The sequence below is a fragment of the Alexandromys fortis genome, unplaced genomic scaffold (assembly GCF_014885135.2).
Source record: "Alexandromys fortis isolate MF-2015 unplaced genomic scaffold, M_Fortis_MF-2015_v1.1 scaffold_63, whole genome shotgun sequence".
NCBI classification, from domain to species: Eukaryota; Metazoa; Chordata; class Mammalia; order Rodentia; family Cricetidae; genus Alexandromys; species Alexandromys fortis.
Window position 1 is genome coordinate 7644396 of NW_026067953.1, and position 21490 is coordinate 7665885.

The following is a 21490-nucleotide window of genomic DNA, read 5'->3' on the forward strand; positions in this document are numbered from 1 at the left end:
GTCAGCGTAAGGATTACAGTGGACCTAAGTGGGTCAGTCGACAAGCACTGAGTCCTCCTGCTACTTCCAGGTGACAGGATAGAGGACAGTCCCGTGGCCCCGGTTGCTTGAAGTCACACCAAGTTTAACTTGAAAGCAATAAACCGGGAGTGGATTAGAAATTGTATAACCCAATGTCTTTTTCTTCCATCCCTTGTTCCACCCCCCATCCCCTTCGCAGAGGCCAAAGGCGACAAGGCTAAGTGGGTGTTCACCTGGCCCCTCATCTTCCTCCTGTGTGTCACCATCCCCAACTGCAGCAAGCCCCGCTGGGAGAAGTTCTTCATGGTCACCTTCGTCACGGCCACACTGTGGATCGCCGTGTTCTCCTACCTCATGGTGTGGCTGGTGAGTGATGGCCCCGCCCCCCAGCCTCTCCTAAGCTTCCGTCCTCCCTGTGGGCACGTCGCTGGCGTTGCCAACATCAGTGTCTTTCTCAGTAGAAAGTGGTACTAACATTGTTCCCTACTGTGTGCCTGAGAGTGGGCACCATGCATTGTTCCCTATGAGATGGGAACAAGCGTTGGGAAGGGAGACATACAAGAGGCAGCTCTGGTGGGATGGGCAGAGTAAGGGGACACCAGTGCTGGCCCCCTCATTTCTAGGGTCCTCAGAGGAATGTCAAGCCCTCTGTCAAAAGCTACCCCTTTCTGTGTGCCAGACACACAGGGCAATTTTATAGAAGCCCCATTTGGCCTCATGACATCCCCCATGGAATAAAGATTTTTAGTGTCCCCATTTTACTGGTGGAGAAACTGAGGCATGAAGAACCCACAATTGTCTGAATAGCTGGGGCTAATGATAGAATTAGAAAACGCCTGTTTCCTGTAGGGGGCTTAAGAGGGGTCTTGGCTCCAATATGGTTGGACTTCCATGCATTGTCTGTCAGTTGCATGCACATCATTAAGTCATTTCCTTTTCCTCTTCACACAGAGGCCAGCATCAGGGAAGGTGAGGAGGGCTGGCCTGATGAGACAGGGGGGGCAGGAGAAGTTCTCCGCGAGCCCAACGGCCTCTTTCCCTGCCCTCTAGAGAAAGGATGCAGGTTCGCCGAAAGGATGGATTGTGGCGAGTTGTACAGGGCCTTGCATACGCTAGGCAAATTCCTGATACTCATAACCTGCCCAAGAGAACAAAGTTGAAGCCTAGTTCTTTCTCTTAAGATCATTGCAACTGAGCAAGTGACTTAGTGACCCAACGTGAGCCCTCCTATGAAGTTGGGGTGACCACCATTGCCTCTCAAGCCTGTTGGCCCATTGTTAGACACCGGCTCCCCAACCAGCCACCATCTCTTTTCCTTTCTTCCAAGCCCTGTGTGTGAAATGCCCAAATGTTGGATCCTAAACAGCACGTAGAACTTTTTTTTTTTGGTTTGTTTGTTTGTTTGGGGGCCTTGTTTTCTTCCGTTGGTATGGAAAAAGAGCTTGAAATTGTTTCTACCCACATCCCTAGAAAAGATGATTCTCAAAGACAACAGCAGCCACACCTTAAAAGAATTGACTCTCACTTCTTACTTTCCTGGGGTAGAATGAAAAAAAAAAACAGCCGTCTTTACATTTTTTTTTAAGTTATTTATTTATTTATTAAAGATTTCTGCCTCCTCCCCGCCACTGCCTCCCATTTCCCTCCCCCTCCCCAATCAAGTCCTCCTCCCTTGGCAGCCCAAATAACAATCAGGGTTCCTGCCCTGTGGGAAGTTCAAGGACCACCCACCTCCATCCAGGTCTAGAAAGGTGAGCATCCAAACTGCCTAGAGCTACTGTATTGAAAACAGCTTGGTATTGGCATAAAAACAGAGAAGTCGACCAATGGAATTGAATAGAAGACCTGTCTTTACGTTTTAAAGGGAATCGTGATGTTTCTTACAAAATCATAGACCCAAAACATGACAAGTTAAAAAAAAATAGAGTATTTTGTGACATTTGAGTAAGCGTGGGGATTAGGAAGGTCAAATTAAAGAATTTGTGAAATCCTTTCTTCTCTCCTTACGGAAAGGGTCAGTACTGTTCAAGGAGCTCTAGGTGGCAGTTGGATGGGACACTCCTACCTTCAGTATCTTCATTTACAAATCCTGCTTTTGTTCTGAAAACCAGAGTCCTAGCCCAGGTTTGACTAGGGTCATGGGAGCCACACTGCTGGGCCAATCTGGCCTGTGGTATATGGCCGTGAGTGTTGATGGCCTCAGTTTGGGCTGTAAAGAAGACTGTGCCTCTGAGCTCACCTTGGTCTCTACAGTGTGCCTGCTCTGGTGGCCAGGGCTTCCTCCACTATGTCCTCATGGGGCCCCAGGGAGAAGTGAAGCCACCAGGCTACCCCCGACCCATCACCTTTAAGGCTGTCACTTCTGAGGGGTTAAGAAGAAACCCTTGCAAATGTCATAGGTGCACACCTTTAACCCTAGCACTCAGGAGACAGAGGCAGGAGGATCCCTGTGAGTTCGAGGCCAGCCTGGCCTACAGAGCAAGTTCCAAGGCAGCCAAGGATACAAAGAGAAACCCTGTCTCAATTTTTAAAAAGCAAAACAACAACAAAAAGAAAAAAAGAAAAAAAAAAACGATGTCAGTGTCAAGCAGAGGGACCTTCAAATGGACTGTTCTTTCGAAACCACAGTTGGGGAAACTGAGGAACAAAGAGAAGCTGGAAACATGACTCTGCTTTCCACTCAAAGCCTGTATATCTGGAGGCTGGAACACTGGAGTTTGAGTTCAGGGTAGAATAAGGTCCATGTGACATCCCTCAGACTCTGAAATATGTGGGCGTACAACTGTACCCATCTTCTGCCCCGACCCTACTGTTTCTTAGCCACACGGTTCAGTGGTTTAAGGAGAGTCCGTTCTAGCAGCTCCACGTGGTAGCTCAGTTACTATCCTTAAGATGGCCAGCGTCACCAATTCAGAACTCATATGTCACAGCCAGTGGCTTGTGCAGACAGCTCTGGTCAACAGTATGAACTCAGTGATGATGGACCAGTTAGGCTGCTTTTATCCCTTTCCTGATCCCTCCCTCCAAGTCCAGGGCCTCTGTCTGAGAAAATGAAGTGTGTCTGTCTGTCCCTACTCAAGAGCAGGGGCACCTGGTAGGGTGTTGAACCCTCTGTCAGTGTGGGCAGTGTGTTCAAACTCATCTGTTGTTCTCCTCCCAAGGCTATTTCTGTAATCTCCACATAGTGGCGAAGCCTGGCTCTTGGGAAGCACCTTTAGTCTGGGGCTCTCAGAACCTTGAAATCTGATTGCTCTCATTTTCCTGCCCCCATGGAATACAAACAAATGATTGAAATAGAAGGAAACGTTGCACCATGGCCATGTGGTCCTGGCCAGGTATTCACATTACACTTCCTCATTTCATCTTTGCTGTGAGCCCACGAGAGGGCTTCGGCTCAGAGAAGCGAACCTGACTGTCCAAAGTCATACAGCAGTTTCTGGGACTAGAACCATTAACCATTGTCCTAGTTTCATTACTGTTGAAAAAAAACACCTGGACAGAAAGCAACCTAAAGGAACTTAAGACTGCTAATTATCACATGCACACTCAAGAACAGAGAGAAGTGAAGGCATGGATGCTTGGGGCTCAGCTTGGGTTCTTCCTTCAGTCTTCTACAGTTCAGGACCCAAGCGCAGGGAATGGTGCTACCCGTAGTGGGCTGGGGCTTCTCATATCAATTAACACAATTAAACAAGCCCCCCCCCACATGCCCACAGGCTAACCTCCTCTAGACAATCCCTCCTTGATACTATCTTCCCAGGTAATTCTGAGGTTATCTTAGGATTTCTGTTGTTATAATAAAAAAGTATGACCAAAGGAACTTGGGGAGAAAGAGGTTTATTTGGCTTATGCTTCCACATCACTATTCATCACTGAAGGAAGTGAGGGCAGGAATGCAAACTAGGCAAGGACCTGTAGGAGGGAGCTGATGCAGAGGCCATGGAGGGGAGCTGCTTATACTGGTTTGCTTCTCATGGCTTGACCAGCCTGCTTTCTTATAGAACACAGGACCACCAGCCCAGGGATGGCACCACCCACAATGGGCTGGGCTCTTGCCTATTAATCGCTAACTAAGAAAAAGCCCTACAGCTGTATCTGATGGACACATTTTCTCAATTGAGGTTTCTTCCTTCCTGATAATCTAACTTGTGTCAAGTTGACAAAGCTTGTTAAAACTATCACAGCTGAAATATGATCAGTTCTGAAGGACACCGCTGCTAACGGTCTCTGAAAAGAGGCAAGCTACAGCCAAGGGGTAAGCCAGGGTGGTCCAAATGCCTCTAAGACTTTCTGTCTTGCTGCCCCAATGTTGCTGCTAATAACCCCAGCCAGCTCTCCGGTGTCATTATCTAAAATGACATTTGCTGGCGACTGTGTGACTATGCATCCAAGATCTTCTTAAGATGCCTTTGATCCAGCAGGTTTGTGTCTTGGAGTTTCTCCTAAGGAAGTAAAGAGATGACAATTCAGAGATTGACATACAGACACATTGATGCAGAGGAGATTGGAGCGTTTGGCTGGGAGTACATGCTCCATTGCAAGCATGGTGCCCATGGGCATTGATATTTAACTCTCTGGTTCTTATTTGTCATAACAATAGTGTCCTCCTCACCAGGAGGCAGTAAATACTAGAGCAGATAAGACTGTGAAAGTGTGGTGGTTTGAAGAAAATGGCCCCCAAAGAGGGGGGGGCACTTTTAGAAGGCCTTGTTAGAGAAGGTGTCACTGTGGAGGCGGACTTTGAAGCCTCCTATGCTCAAGCCACTCCCAGTGCCTCAGACCACTTCCTGTTGCATGCACAAGATGTAGAACTCTCAGCTCCTTCTCCAGCACCATGTCTGCCTGCATGCTGCCACGTCCCACCATGATGATAATAGACTCAATGTCTGAAACTGTAAGCCACCACAATTAAATGTTTTTCTTTATAAGAGTTGCCATGGTCATGGTTTCTCTTCACAGCAATAGAACCCTGACTAAGACAGAGAGTAAGATACTTTTGTGGATTGCCTGGAATACAATAAATCCTCGGTAGAGATCCAATAAGAAACCATTGGAATATTAGTGAGGAATGAGTTATAATGCACAGGCCACACAGTGAAATCTAAGCATGGTTGTAAAATGTGTTCAGGTGGTGGTTGTGCATGAAGACATATTGGTGGAATATTATTACATGAAACGAGCAGTTAGGAAATGGATAGGGATAATATGATCTGACCTCCCTTTTCTCCTAACATATACTCCAAAAGAATGGTCAAGGATGTACAGACATCTTCAAACGGTTCCCAGACCAGCAGCTTCAGGGTATTAATCACCTGGAAGTTGTTAGGCCTCATGCTGGGACTCTGGGGCAAGACCTGGTGGCCTGGTTCTAACAAGCCTCCAAGGGATTGTCTAGGTCCCCAAGTTTGGGACCCACCTACAGATGTGATGTGTTAGTAGTGGTTATTGATGGCTCTTAAAAAAAATGGTAGTTAACTGTCATTTTCATCTTATTTTATAAAAATGTTTAATGTGGGGCTGAAGAGATGGATAAAAACAGTGGATAAAAACACTGGCTACTCTTCCAGAGGATCCAGGTTCAATTATCATCACCCACATGACAGCTCACAACCATCTGTAACTCTGGTTCCAGCAGGGGACCTGATGCTCCTTCTGGCCTCCTTGGATAGTACATGCATGCAAAACTCTCATACATAAAAAGTAAATAAAAGGAAAAACCAATTTCAAAGAAAGTTTTAAAGCAATAAGCAGTTAATACATGATCGGGGGGAAAAACAAGCAAAGATTTCCTTGCTGAGCATGGTTGTACTCGCCTTTAATTCCAGTGCTGGGGAGGCAGAGACAGGAGAATCTCTGAGTTTGAGGCCAGCCTGGTCTGCATAGTTCCAGGCTAGCTAAGACTACATAGTAAGACTCTGTCTTAAAATTTTCTTTTCTTTAAGATGCTAAGGCTGTGGCTCCCTTGGTAGAGTGCTTTTCTGGCGTGCATAAAGCCCAGGCTTCAATCCCCAGCACTGCTTAAACCAGGTGCGGTGCTATGCGCCTGTAAGCCCAGCTTTTAGGAGGTAGATGGAAGCAGGAAAACTCAACGTTCAAGGTCACCCTTGGCTACGTTCAAGGCCAGCCTGGGCTACACGGAACCTTGTCTCAGAAAAAAAGAAAAAAAACTTTAAAAATAAACCATGTTCAAGGTTTTTCTTCTAATTACAACAATATTACATTTAATTTAAAGCACACAGGGTAAGGAGAGTTTCCAGGGCTGCACTGTGAGTTCACCCCAATCTCTGACCCTGGCCTCTTCTGCAGGTGACTATTATTGGATACACTCTCGGGATCCCTGATGTCATCATGGGCATCACCTTCCTGGCAGCAGGCACAAGTGTTCCAGACTGCATGGCCAGCTTAATTGTGGCAAGACAAGGTATGGACTGAGCCTCAACGCCTGCGCCCCCGGCAAGCTCCCCGTCTCCACTGGCTGAGTTAGGGCTTTTACGAGGGGCTGTTGTCAGGTCCCGCTCAGAGGCAGCTCATGGTGTCTAGAATTTGTCATTTATTAGATTCCCTTGTGGAGAGACTCCTGTTGCGTCGCTGTTCCTGAGGTGACATGAACAAATTTCTGTTTACACCACATAGGGCACCCGTGACACACTAACAAAGTGTTGTCATCCAAGTCTAGCTTGGGATTACTTACAGAGCATGGGTGAGCAAGGGGCTACTTACAGGAACATGGGACATCTCCAAACAGCTGCACCACTAGGAAGTCCCACCCCACCATGGATGACAACCTCATTGATGGAAGTACATCACAGAATCCACCCGTTAGTCCTTCCTGTGTCTCAGCTGTGCAGGCCCTAGTGGGGAGGGCGATGCTAGAGCTGACAGGCTTTGTGTAGCTGGAAGCAGGGGGGAGTGGTAGGGAGAAGGATGATAGAGCCCACATGCTTGTGTAACTATGAGGCAGGGGTAAGCAATGGGGAGGGGGATGCTAGAGCCAACGGGCCTTGTGTAGCTGGAAGGCAGGGGTGAGGGATGGGGAAAGGGATGCTAGAGCCAATATGCTTGTGTAACTAGGAGGCAGGGGTGAGCGGTGGGGAGGGGGATGCTGGAGCCGATAGGCCTTGTATAGCCAGGAGGTAGGAGCAAGTGGTGGTGGAATTCCTCTCCTGCTTGAGAAGTTAACCATAGGCCCAACTGTCACTGTATTGTTCTCCTCAAGTTGTTGTTATGACTACAGGGCCAAGGTTATCTCTGTTCCATGATGGATATGGAACAATCATGATATGCCCAGAAGAAAAAGCCACGCTACTGCTAATACAAAGATGGACTCCCCTAGATCTTTCGAAGGGTGTTCCTATGTGGTTGTTTTAAAGGAGACGTGTCCTGAGGTTACCGTATGAATTGGGAACAGAACCTCAACTTGGAAGTCAACAGCAAATGAGGAATTATATACATTAGTTACTTTTGAAGCTGCCGTGGCCAAATTACCCAGTCAAAATGACCTAAGGGAAGAAAGCGTTATCTTTACTCCTGGTTTCCCAAGAGCTCAGCCCATCATAACAGGGGCTGCAGGGTAGAACGTGGCACTGGACGAACATGGCACTGGACGTGGGTGGTAGCAAGTCTTCACATCATGGTGGATTGGAACCAGGGACCGGAAGCAGTGACCTACTTTCACAAGTTCAAGTCCACTTCCCAGCAGCTCCATGGTGTCCCCAAACAGTGCCACCATCTGAGGAACACGTGTTTAGGACATGAGCCTATTGGAAACGTTTTAGATTTAAGCCATAACAAACGAGAACCATGTCTGTCTCTGGCAGGCACCATGAAAATCCTAGACAATGGAACTTTCCTGTTCTGCACTCCAGAAGTTGGGAGGCGCTTTGCTATGTGTATTGTTTTTCTTTTGGGCTTATGAAGTGACCCAGGTTGAACAAAATGGGGAATGACTCACAATTCCTGATGGCAAAACCATAGAGCTGCTAAGCTTGCCCTTCATCCTTAAGTGCCTCTCTACCAAGGAGAGAGCATCCCATACTGGGCTCGCACATGGCTTCCTGGGAGGCAAAAGTTTAAAAGTCCATGGGAGGGGGAGGCCAGACAGTAGGAGTACCCTCAGGAGACAGGAGAAGAGGGAGCACCATGGAGAAAGGTTGGCTCTGGAAATAAGGACACATTCCTTCAAGACATACAAAGGCTGGCAAGATGGCATGAAGAGAAGGCGGCATGAGACTGTGAGGTAGGCAGGTGCCTGACAGAGAGTTAGAGGCCATTGGAAGCAGCGGCTGAGTGGTGCAGGAGAATTGTCTGTAATCTGTCAATCATGTTTTAAATAAATGCTGATTGGCCAGAAAATATAGGCGGGAAAACCAGACAGAAAGTAGAAATGATGTAATGAGAACAGGAGAACTCTGGGAAGGAGGAAGTTGATTCCTCCCACTCCTGGCCAGACCACCGAAGCAGCAGGATGTGAGCTGTACCACTAAAAAAGGTACTGAGCCACATAGCTAACATAGATCATAAAAATGGGCTAATCAAGATATGAAAGTTAGCCAGTGCTAGAACTAATGGGCCAATCAGCTTATAATTTATGGAGACCTATGTGTGATTTTCTTTGGGGCTAAACAGTCGTGGGGTACCAGGCAAACAAAAACCCCAACAAGCAAACAGGCCTGGCCCCGTTCATGTTACAGCTGAGGGGAATGGAATTTAATTGGGTGACCTTTGACATTAGTGTTTGCTTCCTAGGGCAGATCAACACTTACTCAAAGTCTGAAACCTGGGGCCTGGTGCCTGGTGCCTGTGAGGCCTGCCCGCTCTTCATGGTCCAGGAAGAGCCTGCTTGGCTCCTCCTGTGAACTGCAGTTCTTTGGCTTCCTGGGCCGATAGCTGTACACCTTAGGCTGTTTCTGTTGTTACAGGCTGTGTTTCTGTAGCCACGCTGCCTTCTTATAAGAACAGTTGTTGCTGGATTCTAGCCTGCTTGATTCTGTATAACTTCATTCATTTGATGGCATCTGTAAAAATCCTCAGTCAGGGGCTTTGGGTGACCGTGAAGTGGAGGCAGGGTGGGGGCAGCTCCATACATGAATACAGAAAGCGAAAAGAACGCTGAACAACGTGGGGGCCTTGCTGGCATTCAGGCACATGAACCTGGGCAAAGTCAGTCTCATGCATACTCCACAGCACACAGGTGACAAAGCCAGCCCTGAGTGGGCGCCAGGGAAAGATAAGACAGAAGGATGTTTGGTTTAAACCCTGACTAGGAGGAAGCATTGCCAACGAAGGGTCTTATTTAGGAACAAGGGACAAGCAGAGCCCTATTGTAGGATGCTGGCTCCTCTATCTACAGCGGGAGAAGTGTGAATGGGGCCAGGACTTGGGGTGCAAAGCAGTCATAAGGTAACAGTGATGTGATCCACAGAACCCAGAGGACATGGTTAGGGTTAGAAACTTCTCTGTGACAAAGGCCCCCATTCAAACTCAACTACATGAAGCAGGAGATCACACAGGGTCTCTGACGGAAGCTTCTGCATCAGGCCTCCCTACAGGCTCCCTGCAGGTCAAAGCAAAGCCCCGTAGGTGTTGACTGGGGTGCTCACATTACACCCAGACCCTCAGGCCCTGCACCGGCCCTGCATGTTACAAAAGCCCGAGGTGACTTGTGTGTTATTAATGTGTACACTGCCCTAAGGCTCCCAGTCACCTGTGTAGCTCAGAGAGATGTACTCTTCCCCCAGCCCACTCCCCTACCTCCACTTCCTGTCTGTAAATTCCAACATCTTTAGCCTGTCCTCACCAGATACAAGCTGGTCCCAAACAATCACTGCATGTTGCTTTAAGTTGCTAGAGGCTAAGAGTCTAGTAGTCCAGGGTCATGGAAATCCAGACCTCAGAGCCCTAAGCTGCCAAGATTCTGAAGTTCTTCTTACCAAGGAGGAAGAGGCATGTGCCGGGGGTCATCAGAGGACAGCAGTGAGAACGAGGGAGAAGGAGTGGCCGGGCAAACTGGAGGGTAGTGAAGAGGCAGGTCTGGATGCTGGACAGACTTGATGATGAATGTCACAGCTACCATCATGTCTTTATTCCTAGACATTCGTGTTTCAGGCTTGTCCCTTCTGTGCCCACATTTGTGGGTGCCGGCTTTCAATGTCAGAGTTCAGTCAACCTGAGTCTTAAAATTTGTTCTAATTCGTGATCCCCACCTCAAGAGAGGAAGTGCCTCAGCTTTGTGACCAACAGGATCTTGGACAGTGGGACAGGAAGGAGAACAATGGCCACTGATTAGAAAGAGAAAGGTCAACCTTCAGAAACCACTGGAATGTAAGAGTCGATACTATGTGGTTCCCAGATAAGGTCATGGATGCCACTGTCTAGGCACAAATATACATCATGGCTTCGTAGAAGGATACTAGACCAGCATCCTGAGTCTGAGCCTCTGGCAAAGTGTTAGCCTTTGGTCACCTGCCACGTGAGAGAGGTGGTCCCACCCAAACCCAGCGTAGATGGGGGAACTGAAGGAGGCAGAGCCGGCGGTGGGCCCTTGACAATGGCAGCTGAACCTGACAGGAGGATAACGGAGGAACCCATGTTCTTCTGCTAGAACCGGTATTGGCAGAGGGGCAAACAGTATTTACACCTAACATTTCTGGAAGCTAGGAAGTCAAGTTCAGGGGTGGGCAGGGCTGGCACCTTCGGCAGCTATGAGGGAGACTCCTTTTCCTCTCCTAGCTCCACCTGGCCCCCTTTGTGCTTGCGTGGTTTCCTCCTGTGTACTGTTGATACCTGGGTTTCTCCTTTTCCTAGGATACCAGTCATCATAACCTTCATCATAACCAATTCCCTCCAAATAAGACCATTTCCTGAAGTGCTGCTGTGGGGTTAGGACGTCCACATACGGATTCAGCTCACAAATGGGTCCTGTAGATCTCCTGAAAAAAAGGGGGGAGTCTTAGACCTCACAGGAATGTTTACAAACATAGAGTCCATGACAGACTCCCTTCCCTTGAACAGCACCGATAGAGGGGTTCAGAGAGGGAATGGAGGTTCCCTGAGACCAACTCCTGATGGAAGGAATGTATTGCTTATCCCCCAGGCCTTGGAGACATGGCAGTGTCTAACACCATCGGAAGCAACGTGTTTGACATTCTGGTGGGGCTTGGCATCCCGTGGGGCCTGCAGACCATGGTTATTAATTATGGATCCACAGTAAGTCCTGCCACTTCCTAAAGAAGGGCATAGGTATGTTTCAGGGGGAAGGATGGTGCCCACCCAGTTCCAGCCTGGAGCTCTGGAGAGATGTGTTACCCTTTGTCCTTAGCTCCCACTCTCTTTGATGGCTTCTAGAACAGCCTAGTCCTATCTGCAGGAGGAGTCCATGCTTACTACATGCTAATCCTGATGAACCCTGTAGACTTGAACCTGTGGCTCCCCCTTGTATGAGGTCCTGACCATTCCTGCATGCTCGTCTGAGGAAGCCCCGTGTTTCCAAGAGGAGAGAATGAATATTCTGAAGAGGGCTGGGCTTTTGGAATAGACTGGCCAAGCAACTCAAGCTTTGTGTGCTTCGCTTCCCAGGTGAAGATCAACAGCCGAGGTCTCGTCTATTCCGTGGTGCTGCTGCTGGGCTCCGTCGCTCTTACTGTGAGTTTTAGCTTCAAATGGGAGCATCCCATTTCATTCCATCCAGTCCAGGGTGGTGCACACCTATACATCTTATTTGGCAAATGTATACATCTCTGCCAAGGAGATGTGTATGCTCGAAAATAGCCAAAACCTTCTCTCTCTCTCTCTCTCTCTCTCTCTCTCTCTCTCTCTCTCTCTCTCTCTCTTCCAAGAGCAACTGCAGCGACCATGGTACTTCATCCTGAGAAAATAAGATGTCACCAGGGAACCAGGGCAGTGAGCTTGGTCAGTGAAGGCCAAGGACCTGAGTTTGAGTCCCAGAACCTATGTTGTTAAAATAAGGGGTCCTAATGGTGCACACTTGTAATTTGAGTACACACTTACAATTCGAGTGTAAGGAAAACAGAGACAGGCAGGTCCTTAGAGGCTCTCTGGCCACCCAACCTAGCCACATTAGAATGTTCCAGGTTTAGTGAGAGACTTTATCTCAAAAGGAAGTAAATAACATTTGAGAAATGATAGCCAAGATTGTCCTCCGTGCTTTACATGTACCCACATACATGTATGCGCCTGTGTGCGCACACACACACACATACAAAAATGTCTCTAGGGTTGTCATGTCACATGGTTACATTTCATTTCTTTCTGACTGGTCCAGTGAGAGAGAAATTCTCCTCACATGCTGAGCTGACAAACGGGGGGGCATGATAGTCCTCGGGAAAACACATAACGACAGTGCGATCCTCCCGGCTCTCCTGCACAGACGTAGGCTGTGTACTTTTTCTCTGTGGCATTTGATTCAGCCCTTGCCACTCCTGATGAGGAAGGTACTATTATTCCCGTTTTGCAGAAGAAATTAAGGCTCAGGAGTTAAGCAGTTTGCACAAGGTCACAGAGTTAGCAAGCAGCAAAACTGTGGTTTGAAGCCAGGTTGCTCTGTTTTTACAGAGCTCTATGCTCTGGGGAGGCAGCTGTGGTCCATTCCAGAAAAGCCTGAGTTAGGGAGCTTGTTCCCCCAATGTATACACAGCAAAGTGGTGGGGTGGGAGCAAGCAGAAGTTCACCCAGAATGGCTCTAATGCGCCTGGGAAATGTGCTAAAGGGAAACAGTTATAATGCCAAGTTCTGAGGCAAAGGGGAAGGTCTGGTTTCCTTAAAGAAGGGCCATGGTGAGGACATGTCATACCGTGAGGAAGTAGCCTGTGTCCTAGCTGAGGGCCAGTGTGGGAGACTGGCGACTGTAGATTCAACCTGAGTCTAGTCTCAACTAGACTGGAGTCTTGAACATTTTATAAAATCTGGAGTCTACACTGTTAGGTTTGGTGAAAAAAGGCCTTTGGGTCTCTCGGCCTCATCAAGCCTAGCTCTCCACTTGTCTCCTTCCAGGTCCTTGGCATCCACCTCAACAAATGGCGCCTGGACCGGAAGCTGGGCATCTACGTGCTGGTCCTCTATGCTGTCTTCCTGTGCTTCTCCATAATGATAGAGTTTAATGTCTTTACCTTCGTCAACTTGCCCATGTGCCGAGAAGACGACTAAAGCCGAGCTGTTGCCCGGGAAACTGCTGTGGCCACCATGATGCTGGCATCTTCTCTCTCTCCTTCTCCACACAGGTCTCTCCTGCCTTGGCAGCCGCTGTCAATTCTTTCATGAGCTGGAAGGAAGGGCAACCATGGTTTTGGTCATGGGCCCGGCCACAGGGCATCTGTTTCTGCATGGCAGGGGCCAGGCATTATTTGAGCAGCTCCACAGACTCTCTTGGCTGCCGACTGTGGGGACACATCGTGTCTCTTCTCTCTTGCACACTTTAGTCGCCAGGACTTCCGTGTGCCATGTGTCTTTCTGTTCCATGGGCTCAGAACTGAGTCAGTCAGTGAACAGGTGTCCTAGATGAGCGCATAGTAGGACTGTGATTGGCAAGTGTCACCTCTGGGTCCAGAGAAGGCAGAGTGTGTCACCATGAGCATCCAGCTCTGCTGGGAACACTGGAAACTTGGAAGAGACAAAGCATTCACCTGCAGGGGATTGAGACCACTGCAGTTATAGGAAAAAAAAATAGGAAGCGTGGACACATCATTTCCCAGTAGAGGAGAGAAAAGCAAGCAAATACTGTTACCCTTTTTTATTGACACACTCAAAAGATGAGCAATGAAATATTAAAAATAAAACATCACATAGATCATCATACTTGAAGAATATCATTCCACAAAAGGATCATTGGCAGGGACCAAAACGGTTACCCTTGGAGAAAAAAAAAATATGAACCTTTTGTGTGTCATCTTGTGCTGGCTCCAAGACAATTTGGTTTGGAATACAGAAAAAAAAGGTGGATGACCACACAGAAACGGGTGCTAACTCGGAGACACAGTGGGGAATGTGGTCCCAGCGACAATTTCAGACCTTAGGATGCCACGCACCGCCCCTTCGGGCCTGTCAACTCCTCTGTTAATGCTCTACTTCCCACACCGCCCTGAAGGACCCAGTTTTTTCCATGCCCAGTTGCAGAAGTGATGGTTAATGACAAGAGAGCATCCACAGACCCCTCTGTCCTGGTTGGCTGAAGCCAAGTATGAGAAACGGACTGTAGAAGTTTTAGAGCTAAGTGTTTCAACTTCACAGGCAAGGCCAGGGATGGGCGATGGACCCAAACACAGGCAAACACAAAACGATGCTTGACTGCTTCGTAGCTCTGAAATCTCTGTGTGACAGATTCGCGACTATAAACCATTCCTGGATTCTAATGAGAAAGCACAAATCAATTTTATATAGTGAGGTTTTTATTTTTTTAATGTTTCTATTGCAAAAGTCTATCAGGTCTGATGCACTTTGAATACTGAGCTATTTTGCACAGTAGAAGGCATGGGGATGACCCAGGGTAATGAGAGAGGGGTTTTTAGCGATTTTAACCTTGGTGGCCACTGCAAATCCAGCAGCAGAGTCCTTCTGGGCCCATGGTGGAGTCTGTAGTGATATTCTCTGCATTTCAGGGGACGAAGTATTCAGGCTTGTGCTCCCTTAGGCAGAACTATGATGAGACCTCGCTCCCATTACCAGCCTTCAATTCGAGGTTCACATCAGTATTAGAAGGCTCAACTGAGTCCAGGCTTTGCTTTCTGTCTGTCTGGATAAGCTCAGTGGTCTTCAGAGTGAGACAGCAGAATTTCCCTTAAAAAGAATAGTTAAACCTGAGGGAAGGAGCCTGAAGGTGCGCCTCAGTATAAACTCAAGCTGCAAGAGGCTTCAGAGTTACTCTAGGCCCTAGTAGCTCGTGTACACACACCACACACACACACACATACACACACACACACACACACACCTCCCTTTCACAGGCACGTGCTAGCTCTGAGTGCTTCTGTCTCCCCTTGGAGCCCCCTAACTGCTCTAAAATGTAAGCTTGGATTATTCTCATTTCATCAGCAATTGCCATCAAGTAGATCTAGTTTAGCTGCAGGATGTAGCAAAGCTGGGGCCAAAGGTAACCATCACCCCTCCCAAGTTAGCTAGGACCCCTGATTGGCCAGGCTGGCACAGTGGCGTGAGTCTGACGCTGCCCTGAGTGGAGATGTATAAATCTTAGTTCTTGGCCCAAGACTCCATGGAATATTTAATTTACCTAGAAGTTTCCCAAATCATATTCTAATACCTGCCCTTATTGAATGTCCCTAGCTTTTCCTGAAAAAAAAAAAAAAGACCAAATGCTCTTTCTTAGATGTTGTTAGAGCACAAACCACAGCCTCTGCGGGTCTGCACTGTGTTTTGATCCTCTGGGTCCTTGTATGGCTTTCAGAGAACACCCCAGCCTTCCCCCTCCTTCAGAATCTGCTGGAAGCTGGAAAGTGTCTCACAACTGCAGTTAGAAATGAAGAACTGTGTTCTCAGTATGTAGAGCACGCGTCTGGCTGTTGCCTCTGGTCTTTAATGTGCCGATGCATCTCAAAGGCTCTGGGCATCTCTCATGTCTAGGAAACCACAGGCTGAAAGTCAAAATTTCTCTGTTTTTAACCAAATACTTTTTCCTCATGTGTTTAAATATTTATTTTGGTAATATAGGCCTTCTTTAAAAAAAACATGCTTCCATTGCTATACAGAATTACTTTATTTTATCCCTAAAGTTAAGTTAGCATGGTGTAATTATTTTTGCTTCAAAAGAAATACAGTTAAAAAAAAATACACTTAGCTTCTTGTCTCTTTGGAGGCAGAAAAACAAGCATAAATTTCTATGTTCAATTATGTCTGTCTCTCTCCCAGCCTTTCTCCTCCCTGAATCCTTTACAGGTGGGGCAACCTGTGGACAGAGAGACAATGGGGACCAGGAGGGGTTTGGATCATTCCTCCTGGTAAAGCAGGAGAGAGTCCAACACAGCACTGGACTCCTGTGGCCTCCTCACTCCCTTGACTGTAAAGTTGTACTGCTCTCGTCCCATATGAGATCAGTGGCCTTCTAGTCCACCTTGGCTTGTCTTCCCCTGGAAATCAGCAGCGAGTAGTACATACCTTTGAACCCACCAGGGCACTATGTCCACCTGCACACTATCCCAACGCTGCCTGGGCCCCTGGGGGAAGGCTCGGGCCTCTCTTTGCCACCTGCTTTTCCCTCCTTTCTAAGTTAGCCTTGTAAATGGATGGAAAACATGGCTGCGCTCTAGGTAGGGGCTTACAGGACAAAGAACTTGCTGGTTAGAGTTAAAATTGCCAGGAGACTGAACCCATAAGCCAGGTTTCAAATGCTTGCCAGAGAAGCTCTGATGTCTCCCAACACAATCTCCACAGGGGTTGTCCTTCTCTAGGGCAGTGACCAGATGTATCCGGGACACATCCTGAGGGGATCCATGCCCTGGGATGGCTCAGATGCAAGGACGTGTACATAGAAAGTTCTAGAAATTTTTGAAAATGTTCTCCTATTAACTCTTGAGTGACAAGAAGTCCTGATTCCTACCAGTTGACTACCTAAGGCCCTGTCTCCCTGAGCCCAGATCCCTTTGTCCCCGTGTAGACTTTCTCCAGGTATGACCACTTCACCTTGGTTCTCTGGTCTCTGCAGCTTGTCACATCTCATGAGCCCCTCAAAACTCATACCCCAACTAGGCTTCCTCAAAGTCTAGCACAGCAGTTCTCAACCTGCGAATCTCAACCCCTTTGGGGGGTCAAATGACCTTTTCACAGGGGCCACCTAAAACCATCAGAAAACACAGATATTTACATTGTGATTCATAACAGTAGCAAGATTGCAGTTATGAAGTAGCAATGAAAATAATTTTATGGTTGGGAGTCCCCACAACATGAGGAGCCACACTAAAGGGTCCATTAGCCATAGGAAGGTTGAGAAGCACTGGTCTAGAGAAGGGGGCCTTCCTATTTTCTAGGCAACTCTTCCCACTGTCAATTCTGTGGCCACAGGAGAGAGACGTTTGTGGTCTCTGTCCACAGGGCACAGAAGAGGGGACTCTGTGAACACAGCCTGCCTTCTTCCAGTCTCGCTTGCATGAGGTTTTGCTTTGCTGCAGAGCACAGATACCTAAAAGGCACGTTCCCAGGGCACAGTCAGCAAAGTGGTCCATGGTTGGCATCTCTGAAGTCACAGCATCAGCTACAGAGTTCACATACACGCTGTCATGTTATCAAATATATACAGCGTATACCCAGATATATACATACACATATGTGTATATATATATGTGTCCCCCCCAAATCTCCTAATGTTTTAAGTAGGGTTACAAATTGCTGTGCCCCAGGGCTGTGCGTTGGGCACTGCTGATGGTTTTTTTTTTCTTTTTTTTTTTTTTTTTTGATAAAAGCAGCCTCAACCTGAGTACTAGCCTCCTTCATGTCTGGACTCGGGACAATGTCCCTTCGTCACAGTGCCACCGAGTACAAGCAAATGCATGCCTTCATGCAGATGGGAAATGGGGCACGTTTCTCCACTTCTGCCAGCCCTAGGCAGGGTGATCATTTTAGGGAAGCCAGCTGAGTGATCTAGAAGCTTTGGTCCCCCTGGGGATAGTGGGGGAGCATTAGCAGTATAGCCTTCCACTTTCCATGCGGCTGACTCCTCAGATACCCACGCCCACCCACGTACCCATGCACGCACTGCTAGGGAGTCAGGGCTCCCTGCCGAGGCGTCTTTTACCCTGTGCTTCTAAAGCTCTTCTACCCCCCTCTCTTTCCTGTCCAGTTGTCCAAGTTGCATTGCTTCCTCCACGCCCCTCAGCAGGGCTGAAATCCAATCTCCTCTAGAGTGCCCTGGTGTCATCCTGGGGGCTCTGGGAAGGGTCTAAGCATTGAGAACACAGTCTCCTTCTGTGAAGGGCAAGGCTGTGGCTGGGTGGCTTGTCTGTCCGTTACACTGACAGGGCCAGGGCTTGCCTCCTCCTTGTAAACACCCAGGAATAGATGCCAGCATGACCCACATTTCTTCCCACAGCACTGTCATAAGCCAAGCAGTGGCTGCTCAGGCACAATGCTACTTGTGACTCTTCCATCCATGAGTTCAAGACAATCCTTGATCCTGGGCCTTCCCTGCTCCGTCCTTAGAAAACAAGTTTATCTGTTGTTGTTCTTAGCTATTAATAGAAGAGACCATGTGGTTTGGGGTTTGGTGTGATCAGCTTTTGTCTAAGACAACACTCACCCTTTATCACTCTAGAATTTCCTGCAGGGAAGTTTTGCGGTCCACTCCAGAGGAAGCACGCAGTCCTCTTCCAGTAGGAGGACTTTCCTACTTCTGACCATGCCTGGGACCTAGACAGGGTCACTCTGCTCCTTTAAGTGAAGTGGGTGCTCTGCTGGGGGTTCTAGCTGCTGGGTGTCCCGCCTCACTTTGAACAACTACCCCTCTGAGCTGTGGACCCTGTGACTACGTTCAGGCTTCTTCCACCTGACCTGCACCAAGCTCATTTGGGGACCTGGCAGACAAAGCCGTGGCTGATCCACTGTGGCTGACTTTTGGGAATCTCCAGTCTGTGGAGGGTTGGCTGCTAGTCGGTGAGGCTGAATGTGCCATTCAGAGCGTTCTCTCCTGGAAGGGCGCCCTCCCCACCGTGTCTCCAAAGTCCTTCCTGATGTCTGATTACACAGAGGCAACAGAAGGCTGCCAGCCAGCTGCACCAGATCCAGGGGCAGAGGTGGGACTGCCAAGCGAGCTGGGCATGAGATGGCCAAGAACATCCAACATGCCAAGGACCAGGCTGGGCACAGTCTTCCCAGGGGATTTGGACCTTTTCTCAAAAACAGCCTCGCCTGACCAGGTCACAGCAGATGAAGGCAGAGGAGTCTTGAATCCTAAAAGAGCCTCCTTAAAAGCACTCCAGCCCGAGAACTTCTGAGTCCGTCCATATGCCACTGAGTGCTCGCAAGACATCCATGGCATGCTGGGCTGAGCAGCGCCATCTTTGTTCATTCTCTGGCAGGCAGAGCAGGAGCAAGGGGTTGGAAAGCTGTAAATAATAAATATATTTATGCCGCTATTTATTTTTTCAATAACTGTGACCTCCTGCACTGTGAATGCTCTGTGATATGAGATTCTTAGTTTAATAAACTGTCATTAAATTTGAATGAATTGATATTACTGGTTCCTAAGCACTGGCATGACTTACTTTTGCTGTGAAGAAAAACAAACTAGAGTAAAATATGAAGCTAAACCTTTCTAAGATGCCTAGCAGTCTGTGTTGTGATGCACTATACCAAAACCCTGGACACAACAATACAGCAAACAAGCACAAAGCCCCCCTCCTGATAGGCCTTCCATCCACATTTCCATAGACACAGACATGTTTTGCATTTTTGGATTTTTCGAAAGAATTACACTGGAATAACAGCCATTGGAAACCATTCCTATTTGCATACTGAGAAAAAATAAACTTTAAAAAAAAGGATGAGAAGTTGAAGCTTTTAATTACAATGGTTGGAAATGAAAATAATGAAGTTGGGCTTGTGGTGCCCCTAGACCAGGGGGCCGCACCCTTTCCTAGTGAGGCTGGTTCACACACTGTGTCCCACCACACACTTTACAGGGCTTCAGCTTAGTTGTTACCATCTTGAAATTGTGTGTGTGCATGTGTGTGTGCTGCACATGTGGACACGTTTGGGTGTGCATGTGTGAGTTTGGAGACCGGAGACCGACATCAGATGCTGTCTTCTGTCACTTCCCACCTCACTTTTTGAGGCAGTATCTCTCCCTGAGAACAGCATTGCTATAGGGCTGAGCCATCACACAGAGATACTTTAAAAAAAAACCGTTTTATTATATTTCTTTACTGGGGAAAGCGACACATGTACACACCACAGAGCCCATGTGGAGGTGAGAAGACAGTTTGTAGGGGTCGGTTCTTTCCTTCCTTCCACCATGTGGATCCCAAAGACTGAACTCAAGTTTCCAACCTCTGCAGCAAGTGCTTTAACACACCAGACCATCACACTGCCTTGCAGAGATGAGTATTTCTGTGTAACGCGTGTTCGCTGTTACACTGTTCACAATAGCAGGGAAGTAGAATCAGCCTAGAAATTCATCAAAGAATGAATGGATAAAGAAAATGTGGCATAAATTAGTGGAATTTCAGCCATAAAAAGTTTATAAAATTTGTAGAAACTAAAATACACTATATGTATTACACTCTCCCTCATATGTTCTAGCTTTTCATATTTATTTATTTATTTTTTTTCATGAGACAGGGTCTCTGTGATTCTGGCTGTCTTGGAACTCCCTCTATAGATCAGGCTTGAACTCAAAGATATCTGCCTGCCTCTGCTTCCCAAGTGCAGTATTAAAGGCATGGACCACCACAGCTATATCTATCATATATAGTATCTATGTGGGATGGGTGAGTGTAGGGGCCCCAGAGAGGGGGAAGGGAGTTGAGGAGGTGGAAAGGGTAATAGAGCAATTGTGGAAAGTTGAAAGGGGTGAAAGGGTAAATGGAGTAGGGAAGGATCAACCTAAACAGCCTATATAAGAAAGCAGCAGAATGCAACCTACTAGTTCGTGTGGTCACTAAGTAAGCATGGGCTGAAATATTTGGCAGTTAAGAACACTTGATGCTCTTGTAGAAGACTTGGGTTTGATTCCCAACACCCACCTGGGAGTCAACCATCACCTGTAACTCTAGCTCATGGGTTCTGAGGCCCCTTTCCAACCTCTGAGGGCACCAGGTACACATGTGGTACACAGACATGCAAATACACTCATAATAAAAATACCCCCCCCAAAAAAAATTTTAAGAAGTAAATGAAAAAGCACATTTGCCACTGCTACTTGGCAGGCAGTAACCTCCGTGTACAGACTCCACGAGCTGCTACGGCTGGACTCCTGGCCACCCACCTTTTAGAAAAGGAGGTTGGTCCCAGGAGTTTAAGGAATTTGCCCAGGGCCACACAGTGGGGATGAAAAGAATGGAAAAGAGGCTGGACCCTGTGGTCTGAAGCAGAGAAAGCTGCTGTCTCCTAGCAACCACACGCCCGCAGCAGCACCCAGGAGAGTGACTCCCCATTTGAGGATACTTTTACCTAAGGACCAGGGGTCTCAACAGAGAGAACAGCAGAAGCCCAGGCTGGGACCATGGCCTGGTGATCACCAGGTAGGACTAAGTGTCTCTTCATCATGCCCAGCTTACTGTCAATCAGCTTCACAGACGCCTCCCTGGTTCATGTAGAAGATGGCCTGAGGACACCACAGTGATTCACAGAGAAGGTAGATATTCTCCCGAAGGAGAATGAGCTGGACACTAATCAATTCCACAGAGTGAAAAAGAAGCAATCACTGCCTCCCCCAAGCAGTTAAGGAACAACCAGCTCCTCGAAGACACAAGGCTCCCTGCCCTAGACTCTAGGTGAAAAGGCCTGTGAGAGAGAC

General features: G+C 47.8%; 1 protein-coding gene across 1 annotated transcript in view; it reads left to right on the forward strand.

Moving 5' to 3' along the window:
* The window catches only part of Slc24a4 (solute carrier family 24 member 4), a 139478-nt gene extending 120100 nt beyond the window's left edge, over positions 1-19378 (forward strand). The window contains exons 13-17 of the mRNA XM_050151462.1: positions 221-387; positions 6328-6442; positions 11114-11226; positions 11596-11661; positions 13030-19378. Coding sequence (XP_050007419.1) covers positions 221-387; positions 6328-6442; positions 11114-11226; positions 11596-11661; positions 13030-13182 — 614 coding nt within the window. The 3' untranslated portion in view covers positions 13183-19378. The remainder of the gene's footprint in view (positions 1-220; positions 388-6327; positions 6443-11113; positions 11227-11595; positions 11662-13029) is intronic.
* The last annotated feature ends 2112 nt before the right edge of the window (positions 19379-21490 follow it).